The following is a 17,299-nucleotide window of genomic DNA, read 5'->3' on the forward strand; positions in this document are numbered from 1 at the left end:
TTTTGTTCAAGTAGCTAATAATTTATTTAATTATATTTTTTATAAAATTTACAAAACAAAAATAAAAGAGAAAATGGGTCATGCACGTATAAAATATTTTTACACTGTCAACCAATCATCACCATGCATCTAATTAAAACATTCTTTTATTTAAAAAAAAATTTAATGAATGGCACATTCATGACTCTCTATTGGATGACTGTCAGTGCACTACCTTTTAACTCAAAATAAAAATAGAATACATTTTTTTAATAGGCAAAAAAAATAAAAAATAGAATACATAACATCTAAAATGTTAGTATAAATTAGGTAATTATTTCATATTATTTTTTCAATAATTACATATATTTTATTTGAAATTTACACGGATAATTTTTAATTTTTAAAATTGATTTATTTATGAATTGATTCAGTTCAAAACAAAAATAAATTTTAATTTAATTTAGTTTTAAACCCAATTATTTAAAAAATAAGGTTTAGAATTCAAAATATTTATCATAAAACTGATTTATCTTTGTTAAATAATTCCAACCCGTTTATAACAACTTTAAAATTGGTTTTTATTAAAAAATATCTTTTTGTATATTTGTTTTGAAGAAACAATATTTTTTAAATTATAAATAATTAAAAAAATTAAAGTTGCAGATTCTTTTTATTTTTGGTTAAATATACCTTACCTCTTGATAATATAGTGAGTTTTAATTTACCCCTTAAGAAAAATTGTTATGACTCCCTTATTTTTTTATAGATTTCATCCTAAAGAACCTTGATGCATAATTTTGTTGAAGATTCATTTTAATTGTCCTGTGTGTCCATTAAGTAGTTGTTGACTGGGTATTATTTACCACGTTGGATATGGTCAATTAACTTATAAAATTCTTGACTTCTGATTTACCCCTGTTAAACCTAGGGTTCCTAATTCATACTCTTTTGCAGCCTAAAGTAGTAACTGGAGATGGCGAAGAAAAGATCGAAGAAGACGAAGCAATTGAAACATGTGAATCAAACGAATGAAGCGAAACAATCAAAGGAAGGGGATCAACCGAAGAAGACGCGTCATGAAGAAGATGCAAACGCTTCTCAAACCCAACAAGTTCGTATTTTCACTGTATGCTTCGTTTTCCCAATGTTGTTTACTGTAAGGTTTTCATCGTTTCCAACTTGAAATTCCAGAATATGCAAATCTTCAACGTTGTATTCCACCATGGAGGAGAATATATAAGGTTGGTTGATGGGGTTATGATTTATAGAGGCGGTGTCTCGACTTTAGTTTTTGGGTAACACATTGATAAGTGGTCAATGGTTATCATTCATAAGTTGGTGGCTGAGTGGGGTTACATAAAATGGACCTATAGAATATGGACTAAGATTCTTAAAATAGATGAAAACTATATTCATATTAGGAACAATGATGACTGTTACGATTTTGCCCCATACGCTTGTGCGACCCAATTACATAGTGAAATGTTTGTGGAGCATGATATAACTAATATTGAAGTCCCAATAAGGGCTCCTAAGTGTGTAAATGAGATTACAAAGATGGATGGATGGATGTGATGATGAGGGAGTAGAAGGGTTGGATGATAATGAGGATAAACGAACCAATGCTATATCAGATGGCTTTCATGGTATTGATGTCAGTTTACCAATTAATGAGGGCCCCACAATTGCTGAGTTTTTATGCGGTTCCAAAAAGAAGAAATGCGAAGATGATGAATACGTGAGTAATTAGTTTGACAGTTCTAATCCAGATGCTTCTGATGAAGATAAAGGGCCCAAGTTTGAAAAGTTTAGAAGAGAGCAATTGAATAAGAAATTTAAATTTAAGGGGGGTATGCAATTCAATTTCCTATATGACTTTAGAGAGGCAATACATGAGTGATCAATATTAAATGGTAGGGAAATTACTTTTGTGAAAAATGAAATCTTCATAGTAAAGGTTGAATATAGGGCCAAGTGTGGTTTTTTAATGTTATGCTCTAAAGTGGGTCATAAGCACACTTATGCTATAAAGACTATATTAGACATCCATACATGTGCTAGGATTTGGGATAACAAATCTGCAAACTCTAAGTGGGTGGCTGAGGCAGTGGTGAAGAAGATGAAAACACCTGAGACAGATAGGATTTAAGACATTATTCAAGAAATGAGACGGAATTACTATGTGGGAATTATTATGGCTAGGGCATAGAAGGCAAAGCTCATAGCAAACAAGATAATAGAAGAAGACGCAGACAATCAATATGCAAATTTATGGAGATATGCAGCTGAGTTGCAAATAGTGAATCCTAGGAATACTATGAAGATAATAGTTGACAGACCAAATCCCTCAATTCAACCAAGGTTTGGGTATTTTTACTTTTATTTTGATGGTTGTAAAAAATGTTTCACTAATGGTTGCAGACCATTTGTTGGAGTTGATGGATGTCATTTGAAAACAAAATATGGTGGTCAACTATTAATTGTTGTGGATAAGGACCCCAATGAGCAATACTTTTCATTGGCATTTGGGGTGGCGATGACTGAAACAAAAGATAGCTGGAGGTGGATTCTTGAGTTGCTAATGGAAGATGTTGGACAAGACAAGATATATGTGTGTATATTTGATTAACAAAAGGTGTCCTGACTTCCATATATGTTATTGATTTCCATATTTATTAATTAGGCTAAATACTCTTTTTGGTCCCTTAAGTTTACCTCAGGGTTCATTCTGGTCCCTTATCTTTAGAAAGTTCTAAAATGGTCCTTTAATTGTTCAAAAAGGTCCACGTTAGTCCTTTCCGTCCATCATTTAATTGTTCAAAAAGGTCCACGTTAGTCCTTTCCGTCCATTTTTTGCTAATGGCGTCAACTTTTTCATGCTGGCATCTGACGTGGCGCTGAGTAATTGACGTGGCACGTGATTTGACACACATTCATCTTCAAGTTCATTAAAATTCTGAAAAACCATTCCAAAATTTTTGATTTTGCCGAGATTTAATCCCATGCCACCTAACTTTCAAGCAATAGCAACTTTCCACTACACCAATTCACAATTGTTGTTTATTATTTCATTCAATTTTATTATCAAAATTATTATTATTATTATTAGGGTTAAATATATTTTTGGTCCCTATAAATATCTCAATTTTGGCTTTTAGTCCCTATAAAAAATATATTGACTTTTAGTCCCTATAAAATTACTTTTGCACTCACTTTTGGTCACACTACAGGGACTAAAACTGAGTGCAAAAGTAATTTTATAGGGACTAAAAGTCAATATTTTTTTATAGGGACTAAAAGCCATTTTGAGTAATTTTATAGGGACTAAAAACATATTTAACCCTTATTATTATTATTATTGAATCTTAGCTAAAAATAATTCCCCAGAATTCGCTGAACCCCAAATCCATCTTCATATCAATGTTCACCATCGTTCCAACTCAAAAAATCCATTAAACTCTCGCTGAACCCTAAATCCATTAAACTCGAAAACTCATCCTTCACCAACTCACATGCCGTCATCATCGCATAAACTCTTGCTAAACTGTTGCAGTAAACCCATGTATTTTCACTGTGAAATTGAAGGTAACCATCTAACTTTTGCTGCTTTCCTTTCAATTTGAACTTTTTCTTTCAATTAGAACAGCTCCTTGTGTATTTGATTGCTTATTTCTTCAATTTGAGAGTTTAATTAACTATTTATCTATATTTCTTCAATTTGAGGGTTCAATTGGATTTATACACAATCAAAATTTTGATGGTGTTTTTGTTGGGAGTTTCTGTTGTTTCACAGTACCAAGAGATGTAGCAGGATTGTCGATGTGTTGCTGTGAAATGGAAAAGCATATTTGAAGAAATTTTTGTTAGGGTTTCAAAAACTCCAATGAAGAAGACAAAGAACTTTATTCTATTAATAAATATTTATCTTTAATTTTAAATAAAAAATATTTATTTAAATTAATTTTATTTTTAAAATAAATAAATTTGTTGAATTTTAATTACGTGGAAATATCAATAGTAATAATAATAATAGTAATAATAAAATTGAATGAAATAATAAAAAGCAATTGTGAAGTCGTGTAGTAGAAAGTTGATATTGCTTGCGAATTAGGTGGTATGGGTTCAAATCTTGGCCAAACCAAAAATTTTGGAATGTTTTTTCAAAATTTCAATGAACTTGAAGATGAATATGTGCCATAACATGGAAAAGTTAACGTCGTTAGTTAAAATTGAACGGAAAGATAAGGGACCAGAATAGACACCAAAAAGGGTATTTAGCCTATTAATTATGAACATGACCAAAAAGGGAATGATTTTCATATTTATTAATTATGTATTGATTTCCGTATATGTTTTAGGGTTTGGTAGTTTTTTTTTTTTACTAAAAACAATATTCATTTATTCCAATTGATAGACTACATTGTTGCAATACAGATTAAAAATCGCCAAAAACAAAAAGGATAAATCTGCAAATAAACTCACAACATCTATGTTAATAGCATAAAACGACAAATTTATGCCTACGAACATAACGTACCAATTATGTTTAGTATCACAAATAGAATGAAAGAAAATAAACAAGTGGTTAAAAAGGAATAAAAAAGGAAAGAAAAACATGTTGAGGAACAAATGTGAGTTGTGTAGGTCCCACATTGTTTGGAAAAATGGAAGTTGGGTACTTTATAAGTGAGATGACCCATATATCCATTACCTTAAGGTTTTGGATGAATATGTGGTGTCTCTCTACTTGTTTGTACGAGTCTTTGACATTTAGGTGAATATTTGATCAAATGTGGATGCTTTCCCATCAAACAGAAACTCTTTCATCCACATACTTGTAGCGCTATTGACAGAAACCTTTACCACGTCTCGGGCACTTTAACGGGACACACTGCATAACCACCACCATGCTTTTCCCTCACGATGACCATTTTCCCATCAAGCAGAAACTCTTTCATCCACATACTTTTACCGCTGTTGGCAGACACCTTTACTACGTCACATACACTTCAATAGGGGTGATCGTATCCGAACCAATCCAAAAGCAAAACCGCAAATCGAACCAATCCAAACCGAAACCGCAAAAAACCGCATTTGGTTTGGATGATTTTGGATGATTTTTGGACTGAACCGCTCGGTTCGGTTTGGTTTGCGGTTTGTATTTCACAAAACCGAACCAAACCGAACCAAACCGCATGTTTAACTTAAGTTTTGAATATTAATAGTTAATTTATTATCTTTCCAAATCTAATTGCATAAAGCCACACCTCACGTTTTGAATTTTAATAATTAATGTATTAACTTAAATTTTGGCATAATCAACTTAGTTTTTGTATTTTATTGAGCTACATATATATGTAATTGTCTACTGTCTAATATATGTATTTCATTTATAATATATTTTTAGTTCTCTACTATTCTTATAATATAATTTCTTTTGTATGGTATAATATCATATATTATATTGGCATTGAATTCTTTCTTTTTTCCTTTTATTTCAGTACATTTTTATTTTATAGTGTAAACCGCAATCAACCGAACCGATCCTAACCGCATTGGTTTGGTTTGGTTTGGATTGGATGACTTATTAAAAATCAACCAAACCAAACCGAACCGCATGCATTTTTATCTCGCGGTTAGGATGACTTTTATGCTCAAAACCGAACCAAACCGCACCGCGAACACCCCTACACTTCAATAGGACACGTCGCTTGACCACCACCATGCTTTTCTCTCATGATGACCCAATAAAACACAAGCAAGACTGTAAGACATTTCTATCAATTATCTCACTAACTCATCACTCAAAAAACATTTTAATAATTTCTTGTTGAGAAGGTCTGATTTTTCTGTTAGATACATATAAAATATCAAAATCCAATTTAAGTTCATCTCAAAATGATAGTTTAGTTTAGACAAAACGTAGATGATCTAATAACACATTTATACCACTTTGATTTCTTTCAAATTTTATGTTTGATTTTTAGTGTTGTCATTGAATATGTTTTGTTTTTGTTTTTTGTGTGAGGGTAGTAATTTTGATGATGTTAGAAGAGAGAAGAGAGAAGATAGCAGAAGAAGTAAGAGGTGAAAGTTTTACATAAAATTGACGATGAATAATATGAAAAAGATTAGACAATTTCCCATCCCACCTCTTGGAGTATCTCCACAAGTTTTTTTTATTTAATGTTGATTTATTCTGTAGGTGCATCTACGAAACTTTTATTTAACGCTATTTAAATGGTTCCGTAGATATATATGCGGAATTCAATGTAAAATAAAAAAAGTCCTTTTGAAAATACACTTTCGAAAACAGGAATAAAATGAAATTTTGACAAGTGCCTAGATTGAGATATTGTCAAAGATTAAAGGTTGAAGAAGAAAAATATAAGTTTAGATTTCTAATTTTAATAATAATATATTTAAATTATTAAATCAAAGTCAAATTATCATGTCATAAACTCCATAGTATTACAATAGAAATGGTCAAATTGATTAACATAAGTATATTTAGGGAACCAACTTGATTAAAAAGAATAGTTAAGAGACTATAATTATTAAGCTTAATTTATAGTTTATCTACTTTTCGTTTAACTTAAAATTTGTCAGGCGACAAGCAAATGTAATTGTCGATATTCTATTTTTAAAATTATTCTTCTATATTGAACATTACTGTTTAAATTAGTTTGTCTGGGATAAAAAAACATTTATTTAATCAATTACCAGAGAAAATACCAAAATTTCAAAGTTGGAGCGGTACATTGAAAGTGACAGAGAAGGCATAAAGACGAGAACAAAATTTGCCTGTAGTCAATCACGCAATTACATATTTAGAATATTGGTAATCCTTCGATTAAGACTAGACGATTTAAATTATAAAATTAATTAAATTTTTGTAATCTTTAGACCATTAGATTTTGATCCAAGGGACTCCATTCAATTTCATAAAGACGCAGTCATCGAGAAGAGAAGAGAGAAGGCAGATTCCTGATAGTTATAGTCAACAAAATAAAAACAGAAAGAGCGCGTGCAGAATAGGCTAGTCGCAGAACGATGGTGGTGTGGGAGAGAGTAATAGAGCTAACAAAACGGGCACAGGAGAAGAAAACGGAGGCTGTTCTATGGTCGATTGAGCTAACCTCATTGCTCAACACGGCGAGCGTGTCGCTTCCGTCGGCGGAGCTGGCAAACCGTCTGGTGTCTCACATATGTTGGGACAATCACGTGCCGATCACGTGGAAGTACTTGGAGAAAGCTATGGAAGTTCGAATGGTTCCTCCTTTACTCGTAGTGGTTCTCCTCTCCACCAAAGTTGTTCCCAACAGACACCCGCTCCTCCACCCATCAGCTTACTCTCTATACCTCCACCTCCTCAATAAACACGTTTTTTCTCTCGCTTCTCTCGTGAATTCCCCTAACTACCCCTCTCTCATGAACTCTATTCACCATGTTCTCCGTCTTTCCCAACTCTATCATTATGATTATGATTATGATTCTTCTCGCCTTCACCCTGGCGTTGTTTTAGTTCAGTTTCTTTTCACTCTTGTCTGGCAGTTACTTCAAGCTTCCTTACAAGACGAAGGCTTACTGCAACACAAGTCGTTATTATACGTCGATCCTGATCACGATCTCGATCTCACTATGGAATTGAATGTCAATAAACACGCCTTGCACGCCAAAAATACATCAACTGCCATTCAATTCATTGCGCGCTTTCTTCATGACAAACTCACTTCAAGAATCCTCTCCTTGGTTCAACGAAACATGTACTGTTACTTACTAACTAACTAACCAATTTGTTTGTTTCTCTCAATTTCAATTTTATCAATTATTTATTTGTTTGTTTCTCTCAATTTGCAGGTCAACGCACTGGGGAGTGTTTGTTGATGAGCTAGAGCAACTGGCAGGGAACTCAATGATATTGAGGACATTGAAAAATTTATCTCCAGAGTCGTTTTTCCCTTTGAATTTAAAATCGAACTGGCCTTTGGCTTGTGAACCGAAGAACAAGATGAAGCTGAGTTCGGTGTTGGCTGCGAGTGCAAGTGCTAGTGCGGCCCAATCTCATAATGATAGTTCACTTTGGCTTCCCATTGATCTAATACTGGAGGATGCAATGGATGGTCATCATGTCATGGCTACCAGTGCTTTTGAGCTTTTTACTGGTTGGTTACTCTCTCTGCCTTCATTTTTTAATACGCCCATTCGCAACTAATACTATATGTCATAATACACTAGTACTACTTGTCCTGTTAATCTATGTTAATCTAGTTCAGTTGGTAGTTGTGTAGGGATATTAGATACTAATACTACTTAACTCTATCTATGCTTTTAATTTCTTACTCTAATACTAATACTAATACTACATAACTCTATCTAACCATTTTCTTTCATTTTTCATTTATTGCTTGCAGGGTTGGTGAAGGATTTACAAGCGGTTAATGGTACTGCATGGCACAATGCGTTTTTAGGTTTATGGATTGCTGCACTACGACTGGTTCAACGGGTAAGAAAGAACTGATTTCAGGCACTTGATTAACTAAAATGTTTTATGATTGGTTGCTCATTTATGTGTGAGTAACTGATCGTTGACGAGCTTACAAAATTGTAAGATGTGGTCAAATACAGATTTTCAGCCATAGAAATGAAAGAAAATGTAATGTGTCATTTACATTGTTTGTTTTTGTTTCATAATCAGATCTACTGACTGATTCTTCAGTAAATTTGACGTAAGCTGGCATGCTATTGGACTCTGTTTGCTTGTTTTGAGGCTTAACATATTTATCTTCCGCTTCTTTTAGGAGAGGGATCCATGTGAGGGTCCTGTACCTCGCCTTGATACCTGCTTGTGTATGTTATTGTGCATTACGACCCTTGTAGTTGCTAATCTTATTGAAGAAGAGGAAGGTGAACTAATTGAAGAGGCTGAGCGTAGCCCTACGAATCAAAGAAAGAACAAGCCGGCTACTGGAAAGCGTCGTGGGGAATTGGTTACATGCTTACAGTTATTGGGCGATTATGAAGATCTACTCAATCCACCTCAACCTGTTACTTGGGTAGCTAATCAGGCCGCTGCCAAGGCTACCATGTTTGTATCGGGACATAGTGGATACTTGGAATATATGAATGTGAATGACTTGCCCACGAACTGCTGTAAGTGTTTGCTTTTGTGATTCTTTAAGTATCAGTTACAGAAGGAACCCTGGGCATTCTTATCACTTCATCACATTTCTTTTTTCTTGTGCATGATATGTTCAGATACAGGAAGAATGTAGTTAAAATGTCAGGGGCCTAAAATTTAAATAAGTTCATCCAATTATAATTTATAACTTATGTATGGAAATTTCATAACAAATTAGAACCAAAAACAATGTAAGCCTACTATATGTATGCATTCATTTATCATGATAATTGTTCCTAAATGAATTTTCTGGGGGCAGACAACCTGACCCTTTTCTCTATCATTATCTTGGCCATCATAATATTTTAATCATGAATTGTTTATCATTTCAATTTAGTCTGGTTCCACCAGATTTAATCATTTTTTTTTTGTCATTGATCTAGTTTTCTGTTTTCTTCTGTTGATTTGCTCTCAGATTTGGTGGTCTCTTAAGGGCTTTTCATATTAGCCTTGGGTTCCTAATTATACCTCTTTTATGATTCGTTGCAGCTGGTAACCTATGGCACCTGATTATTGAGGCTTGTATTGCAAGACATCTGATTGATACCTCAGCTTATTTTTGGCCTGGTTATGTAAGTGCACCTTACAATCAACTACCTCATAGTATTCCTAGCCATTTGCCCAGCTGGTCATCATTGATGAAGGGTTCACCGCTTACTCCTCCAATGGTTAATGTCTTAGGTGCAACTCCTGCTTCCAGGTATGCTGCTGCCTCCTATATCACTGCTTCCCTAATATGCCACATGCGCTCTTTGTGATACTTGTTCTTCCGACATGGAAAAGTAACAGTGATGAAAATTATACAATACTATCTGGCCTAGTTTTTCTCTTTATCTTTTCCATTATTTTATTTATTTATTTTTTTTTTTTTTTTATGTTTTAAAATTTAAATCGATTAAATTGCATTACAAACTCTATGAGAAACCTTTGGCGTAACTTTGGACATTCCAAATTTCTAGTTCATAACAATACCCTTTGGTTGCTGCCATTCACTCTGCTCACTTAGACCGCTCTTATTGTAGGACTGTTCATCAGGATCACGACTTGCGAGTATTTTGGAATTTTTATTGTAGGACTGTTATCCTTTTACTACTGTTACTCTGAACAATCAAAACTATACTTTTTTTCATTAGAATTTCTAATTTGATAATTAACTGTTTTCTCATAATTTCTCTCACATGTGAAGTAAATGTTTTAAGGCTATAGCTGGTAATCCAGATTCATTTTTTTGATGGAATTCCTTATCTCTCTTAGTTCACTCAGACCTGAAGATCACTCTCCTTTTTATTGTATTTTACTCTCTTGCTCCCAAAATTGATCTCTAGATATGTCTCAGCATCTGCTAATTTCTTCTTCAGTAACCATCCTACATCAATATATATTAGCCACACCATGTTGGCATGTGTATTGTTCTTAAAAGAAAATTTTGATGTTTCTTGTCTAGTGTCCATGGCTGCACTCCCCTTTTGTTAGGTATTGGGCCATTCTTGCGTGGAGCCTTCTATATTTAATTCAAGAACGCAAATCTTTTTTTGGCTTGAATCTTTTCCTTATTTCATTGTGGTAGGTAGGTAAAATACGTTATATAGAATTTTTTATTTAGGTATCATAGATAATATACATAACCATTATTAAAAAGGTCTTGCATAGTACCTTGTCTTTGTCAATAATTCTTGGCTTGATACTTTTCTCATTATTATTTCTCGTATATATAAAGGTTACAGGGCTATATCGGTAATTACACTAAATAATTACATTAAAACTAATTCCTATTCACATCCCCCTCAAATTGATGCTGCTTGTCAATATCAATTTGCTAACAAGAAACTGATGACGTGGATGCGGAACAGTCTTGGTAAGAATATCTGCAATCTGCAACTGAGTACTGACATGAGGAAGTGATATTATTCTGTCATCATAAGCGTCACGGATTGAGTGACAATCAACTTCAATATGTTTGACGCGTTCATGAAAAACAGGATTCGCAACAATTTGGATGGCAGAACGCAAGAATCGTCATTTGCTTGATGTGACCCGCACTTTACTACCATGTCAATAATTCTTGGCTTGATACTTTTCTCATTATTATTTCTCGTATATATAAAGGTTACAGGGCTATATCGGTAATTACACTAAATAATTACATTTAAACTAATTCCTATTCACAGTCTTGTGACAGCCTGGGAAGGGCTATATCGGTAATTACACTAAATAATTACATTTAAACTAATTCCTATTCACAGTCTTGTGACAGCCTGGGAAGGGTAGTACCAGTACTTAGTCTATGGGCTTTATTACTCACTCCTATTAATCTGGGATAAAGTGACTTGTTTCATCTGGAAATGAAGAAAAGTTACTTGTTTCTTAGCCAAAATAGAGATGGATTTATAAATTTTACATAGACACAGACACTACACATGCATGGATAAAGATGTTTGTGTCTGAAAATGACAGCTGTCTAATTGAGAATAGTTTTTCTTAATATCTGGCTTTAGTGTCCCCTTTCTTTTTCCAGAATCAGCTGTATCAATGCTCTATTTTTTATATTAGTGGTAATGCAACTGAATTTTAAGCTTTTGAATTTGATGGAAGCTTAGCAGAGATTGAGAAAATTTTTGAATTCGCAATCAATGGCTCAGATGAAGAAAAGATATCTGCGGCTAGCATTCTTTGTGGGGCATCTCTAGTACGTGGGTGGAATGTGCAGGTGATCTCAACACTAACTACATCGTTAGGCTTTCTCATATGAAAACCTTGTCTGACTCATTCTTGTCTCTATCCTCCTTTTGCTGTTGTTTACTTTTTCATGATTATAATGACAGTCTCTGTTTGCAGGAACACGTCGTCTTTTTCATCATAAAATTGCTTTCTCCTCCAGCTTCTCCTAAAAACTCTGGGACTGAAAACCATTTGATTAGCTATGCTCCATTTTTGAATGTCCTTATGGTTGGAATTTCACCTGTTGACAGTGTTCAGATTTTCTCCCTGCACGGTGCGGTATGTTCAAATTTAATAATCTGTGTATTCTAATGAATACTTGTACATGCACAATGAAAGTTTGCATCTTCAACCAACTTCACTATTTCTGCATTTAGTTTGTTTCCTGTTTCTGTGAATTCACTGTACTGTCTTTTTTCAGGTTCCACTACTTGCTGCTGCACTAATGCCAATATGTGAGGCTTTTGGATCACGTGTTCCTAGTGAGTCATGGACTGCTGCAACTGGTGAAAAGCTCTGTTGCCATGCAGTGTTCTCTAATGCATTTGTTCTCCTGCTGAGATTATGGCAGTTTAATCATCCATCTGTTGAACATGTGATGGGAGGTGCAGCAACTCCAGCATTAGGATCACAGTTAGGTCCCGAGTACCTTTTATTGGTTCGGAATAGTACGTTAGCATCCTTTGGGAAATCACCAAGTGATAGAATAAAAAGCAGAAGATTTTCAAAAATGATACGTTTTTCTTCAGAGCCTGTATTTATGGATTCCTTTCCAAAATTGAGCACTTGGTATCAGCAACATCAAGAATGTCTTGCATCAACTCGGAGTGCTCTTGTTCCTGGAGGGCCTATTCTTCAGATCGTTGATGCGCTTTTAAGTATGATGTGTAGGAAAATAAATAAAAGCCCTCAATCATTGGCATCTACAGCTTCAGGAAGCAGTAACTCATCCGGTTCTTCATTGGATGATGCTTTAATGAAACTCAAAGTTCCAGCATGGGATATCCTTGAAGCAGCTCCATTTGTTCTTGAGGCTGCCCTTACAGCTTGTGCTCACGGAAGACTCAGTCCCCGTGAACTGGCTACAGGTTTGCCCAGTTTCCTCTAGGGTGCATTTTTATGTTGGATTGTCATTATGTATCATTAAGAATTATCTCAGGATTGTTTTGAGGCTTTCATGCTTTAAAATTAAAAAGTAGACAATTTCGGAACTATGAAATAAAGTTTTCCTTTAAAAAAATAAAAAAAGATTGAACATGACATTGGGATCCTTGCAATAACTGAGCTTGTGAAAAGACTGAATATAAATATTTTCTAAAAACAATTTTAATACAGAATTCTGATCGCAACTTTCTACTCATTTACTTCTATAAGTATTTTCGAAATGATTAATGTTAGAATATTTCTTGTTGAGATTTAGGATTTCATAATATAAGATTTATGGTATGTGCACTAACATTTGATTATGGGGTAAAGGTGTAGTGTAGCTGTGTAGGAATTCATGAAACAGAAAAGATAGACGGTATTGGGACTGTTAAAGGTTTAGTTTAGGAAGACAACTGAACCGAACAATGACAATAGTTTGGAAAAATTGAGCCATTAATACTTCGACCCGACCCAAACCAAAATGGTGTAAAGGTTTGATGAACCGGTTCTGCATATTCGAACTGGATATCTTTTTCATTGCAAAAGTAAACTGTTAACCTTTTACAAACGGACTTTTTTTTTTTTTAATTTTTGGGATAAAAGTACTTTTTCCCCAGCCATTTGGGCGAGTTTTTGTTTTTCCCCTGTAAATTCTTTTTTTTGCGATTTCAACCTTGTAATAGAATGTTTTTTAGTTTTTCCCTCTATGGGCCTAATATTGCCCCTGCCATTTGGGCGAGTTCTGCTTTTGTCTTCTGCCATTTGGGGCGAATTCTGATTTTGCCCCCTGCCACATATAATTTATCCAATGAGGGTGCAAAGCTATATTATAAGGATGAAATCGCAAAAAAAAATTACAGGAAAAAAACAAAACTCGCCCAAATAGCTTAAGGCGAAAGTGCCTTTAATCCTTTATTTTTTGAGTTGTGTATTTGGAGCTGTAAAGAACTGAATTTATAATTTTTTAACTTTTATCTCTACTCCAAAATTAAATCAGAAGCTGTAGAATTCAACCTGCATAAAGCCAATCAAAAGCTGATTACCCATCATTGGCTTTGATTTTCAAGATCACAAAGTCAAATTTGGGACAACATCAAATTTGAGATATTAAGAACTTATAAGCTATCTTCGGTAACTTTTAAAAATATTCGACTTAAAACAAAGCCAGGGACAACATCCAATAACAGAAACAAAATCCTTATAAATACTAGAAATTCAACTTAAACATTAGCGTTAGCAGCACTTGCAAAGTTGCAATCCTAGGCCACATATCAACATACTATTTCCCGTCTTTCGTTAGTCCCAAGGCCAATTTCCTTTTGGCTACTTCATGGGAAAACCAGGTTTCCCATCTCACTTTCTTTCCTTAATTTTTTCTATTGCATTTCACATAACCATTTCCACCAATTAGTGAAACTGAAATTTGAGAGGTAAATAAAAGAAATAACAATGGAAACTTGATAGCCTGGTTAATTGGAAGTTTTTCTATTAGGGATAGCATCTAAACACCTACCTGGAAGAGAGTGATGTACAATGCACTTCAATTCAAGCAATAGCTAGCTTTACACCATCACATTATCATCATTCATCATGATATAGCTATCACACAATACCGAACTCACTTCATAAATCAAATTATCATCATAGTATAGCAAGATTTACATGATCACATAGGTCTTCTCAAGCTAATGCAGCACATAAACACAACCCCAAAAACTAAGCCAGAAAAGCACAAACTGAGTGAAAACAAAGCCAGAAATGCTGAAGCATCAAATCTAAGAAGCGCAAAAATGTAAGAACGAAGAACCAATTAAACACAAACTTGATTTTATCTTGTATCTTAGTTCTCTTGATGACTGGTGTGGTTGCAGAAGCAAATTCCTTTGGTTACAAACTTTTTTTTAGGCTGTTTGCTTAATAATATGTCTATGTGCTTGCTTCCTATTTCAGGTCTCAAAGATATTGCTGATTTTCTTCCGGCGTCTTTGGCAACCATTGTAAGCTACTTTTCAGCTGAAGTAACACGTGGTGTATGGAAGCCAGCTTTTATGAATGGAACTGATTGGCCTAGTCCTGCTGCTAATTTATCCCTTGTCGAGCAACAAATCAAAAAAATTCTGGCAGCCACAGGTGTTGATGCCCCAAGCCTCTCAATAGGTTTGCAAATTCATTTTTTTTTGGGTTCTGTGGGAATATTAATTGAAATCAATGATTAGATATGGCCCTCTTTACAAATCAAATTATCCTTTCCTAGATGACTCTTGCTGCATTTAAACCATTTTCATCCTAGAGGCCAACTAACTTTTGTTTTACATATTCATAATTCTTTTGACCTTCCCATCAAATAATAATAGTAACTCTTTTGACCTGTAATTTTTGGGTGATGGTAAACTCTCAATTAAGAACCAGATACATATATGATTGACCTGGAAATATTCATACTGTTTTTTACTGAATGTATCTACTTTTTTTTGGACTGAATTTGTTTATATTATTATATATTTATACGGACAAGATTTATAAAACCAATCTGCTGACACTATGTTTTGAACTGCTGCAAGCAGATGGGAATGCTCCAGCTACACTTCCTTTGCCTTTGGCGGCTTTTCTAAGTCTCACAATAACCTATAAGCTTGATAAATCTTATGAGCGGTTTCTTGTTTTGATTGGTCCGTCTTTGATCAATCTTTCTGCTGGTTGCCCTTGGCCGTGCATGCCCATTGTAGGTTCTTTGTGGGCTCAGAAGGTAAAGCGTTGGAGTGACTTTTTTGCATTCTCTGCTTCTGGAACTGTCTTCCACCATAGCAGGGATGCCGTAGTTCAGCTCCTAAAAAGTTGCTTCACATCTACCCTTGGGCTTGGTTCTGCTTGTATTTACAACAATGGTGGTGTTGGTGCTCTTCTTGGTCATGGATTTGGTTCTCACTTCTTAGGAGGGATCTCTCCAGTTGCTCCTGGAATTCTCTACTTGCGAGTTTATAGGTCTATTAGAGATGCTATGTTCTTGACTGATGAAATTGTATCTCTTCTAATGCTTTCAGTTAGAGATATAGCATGTGGTGGGTTGCCCAACCGTGATGCACACAAGCTAAAGAAGACTAAGAATGGAATGAGATACGGACAGGTTTCTCTTGCTGCATCAATGGCACGTGTCAAGCATGCTGCCCTTCTTGGGGCTTCTTTTCTTTGGATATCTGGTGGTTCTAGTTTGATTCAAACTTTGATAACAGAAACATTACCTTCATGGTTTTTATCAGCCCAAGGGTTGGAGCAGGAAGTGGGAGAGTCTGGTGTTGTGGTTGCCATTCTTAAAGGTTACGCACTGGCATGTTTTGCTATATTTAGTGGGACATTCACTTGGGGTATCGACTCTTTATCAGCAGCATCCAAACGGCGACCAAAGGTTATTGGGATTCATCTAGAATTTCTTGCAAATGCTCTAGATGGAAAAATATCACTTCGCTGTGATTGTGCAACTTGGCGTGCCTATGTGTCTGGGTTTATGAGCTTGATGGTGAGTTGCACACCACTGTGGATCCAGGAACTTGATGTGGGCTTGTTGAAAAGAGTGAGCAAGGGATTAAGAAATTTGAATGAAGAAGATTTGGCTCTGCACTTACTAGAAATTAGAGGGACAAGTGTCATGGGTGAGGTAGCTGAAATGATAATCCAAAATGGATGTTAACTGGTTAGAACTTGGGAACATGGTGCGTTGTGCCGATGGATCCGAACTTGTTGACTTCATGGATTCTTTGACGGTAAGGAATCTAGATCCCAGACTAATCATTTTTTGTGAAGTTAGGGATGATGATATTCTTTTCAGGAAGAAGAATGGCACACTTCTTTTACTACTTGCTAGTATTACTGTACATAATGTAAATTTCAAATTCGTATCATCCCTTGAATTTTGAGCAGCTACAACTAACTGTATAAACAATTAAATCATAGTATTACAATAGATATCGTGTGAGTAAATTTTGGGGGAGTATTTTTGTTACTTATAAAACATCTTTGTTTAGATAGGACTCCCGATCATTGACTGTTAAAGATAGTTTTGCTGTAGAATACATCCTCTGCATTATCTGCCAATTAGAAAGCCCATTGACTTCTGTTGTTTAGTAATTGCTTCTCCGCCATTAAGAAATATAACTTTGACGATTCCTAGCCTAAAGCGTGAGTAGTTAGACATGTGAAAAGTCATTCAATTTTAACTATTCTATGGTGTACCGTCATTTGTATAATTTCATTTGGTGCAATGTATTTTAAAGTAAA

General features: G+C 34.6%; 1 protein-coding gene across 2 annotated transcripts; it reads left to right on the forward strand.

The window, feature by feature from the left end:
• The first annotated feature begins 6,937 nt into the window (after positions 1 to 6,937).
• Positions 6,938 to 16,712, forward strand: LOC131652673 (mediator of RNA polymerase II transcription subunit 33B-like). 2 transcript variants are annotated; one of them, XM_058922610.1, is made up of 10 exons: positions 6,938 to 7,748; positions 7,843 to 8,147; positions 8,397 to 8,488; positions 8,784 to 9,135; positions 9,653 to 9,863; positions 11,756 to 11,870; positions 11,999 to 12,160; positions 12,303 to 12,969; positions 14,978 to 15,184; positions 15,592 to 16,712. In XM_058922610.1, the coding sequence occupies exons 1-10, from the start codon at positions 7,036 to 7,038 to the stop codon at positions 16,710 to 16,712; spliced, it is 3,945 nt and encodes a 1,314-aa protein (XP_058778593.1). In that variant the 5' UTR covers positions 6,938 to 7,035. The 2 variants fall into 2 exon arrangements, with proteins under 2 accessions (XP_058778593.1, XP_058778594.1); XM_058922611.1 differs by having other exon boundaries at positions 7,031 to 7,748; positions 15,589 to 16,712.
• Positions 16,713 to 17,299: the final 587 nt, after the last annotated feature.

The sequence above is a fragment of the Vicia villosa genome, linkage group LG2 (genome assembly GCF_029867415.1).
Source record: "Vicia villosa cultivar HV-30 ecotype Madison, WI linkage group LG2, Vvil1.0, whole genome shotgun sequence".
NCBI classification, from domain to species: Eukaryota; Viridiplantae; Streptophyta; class Magnoliopsida; order Fabales; family Fabaceae; genus Vicia; species Vicia villosa.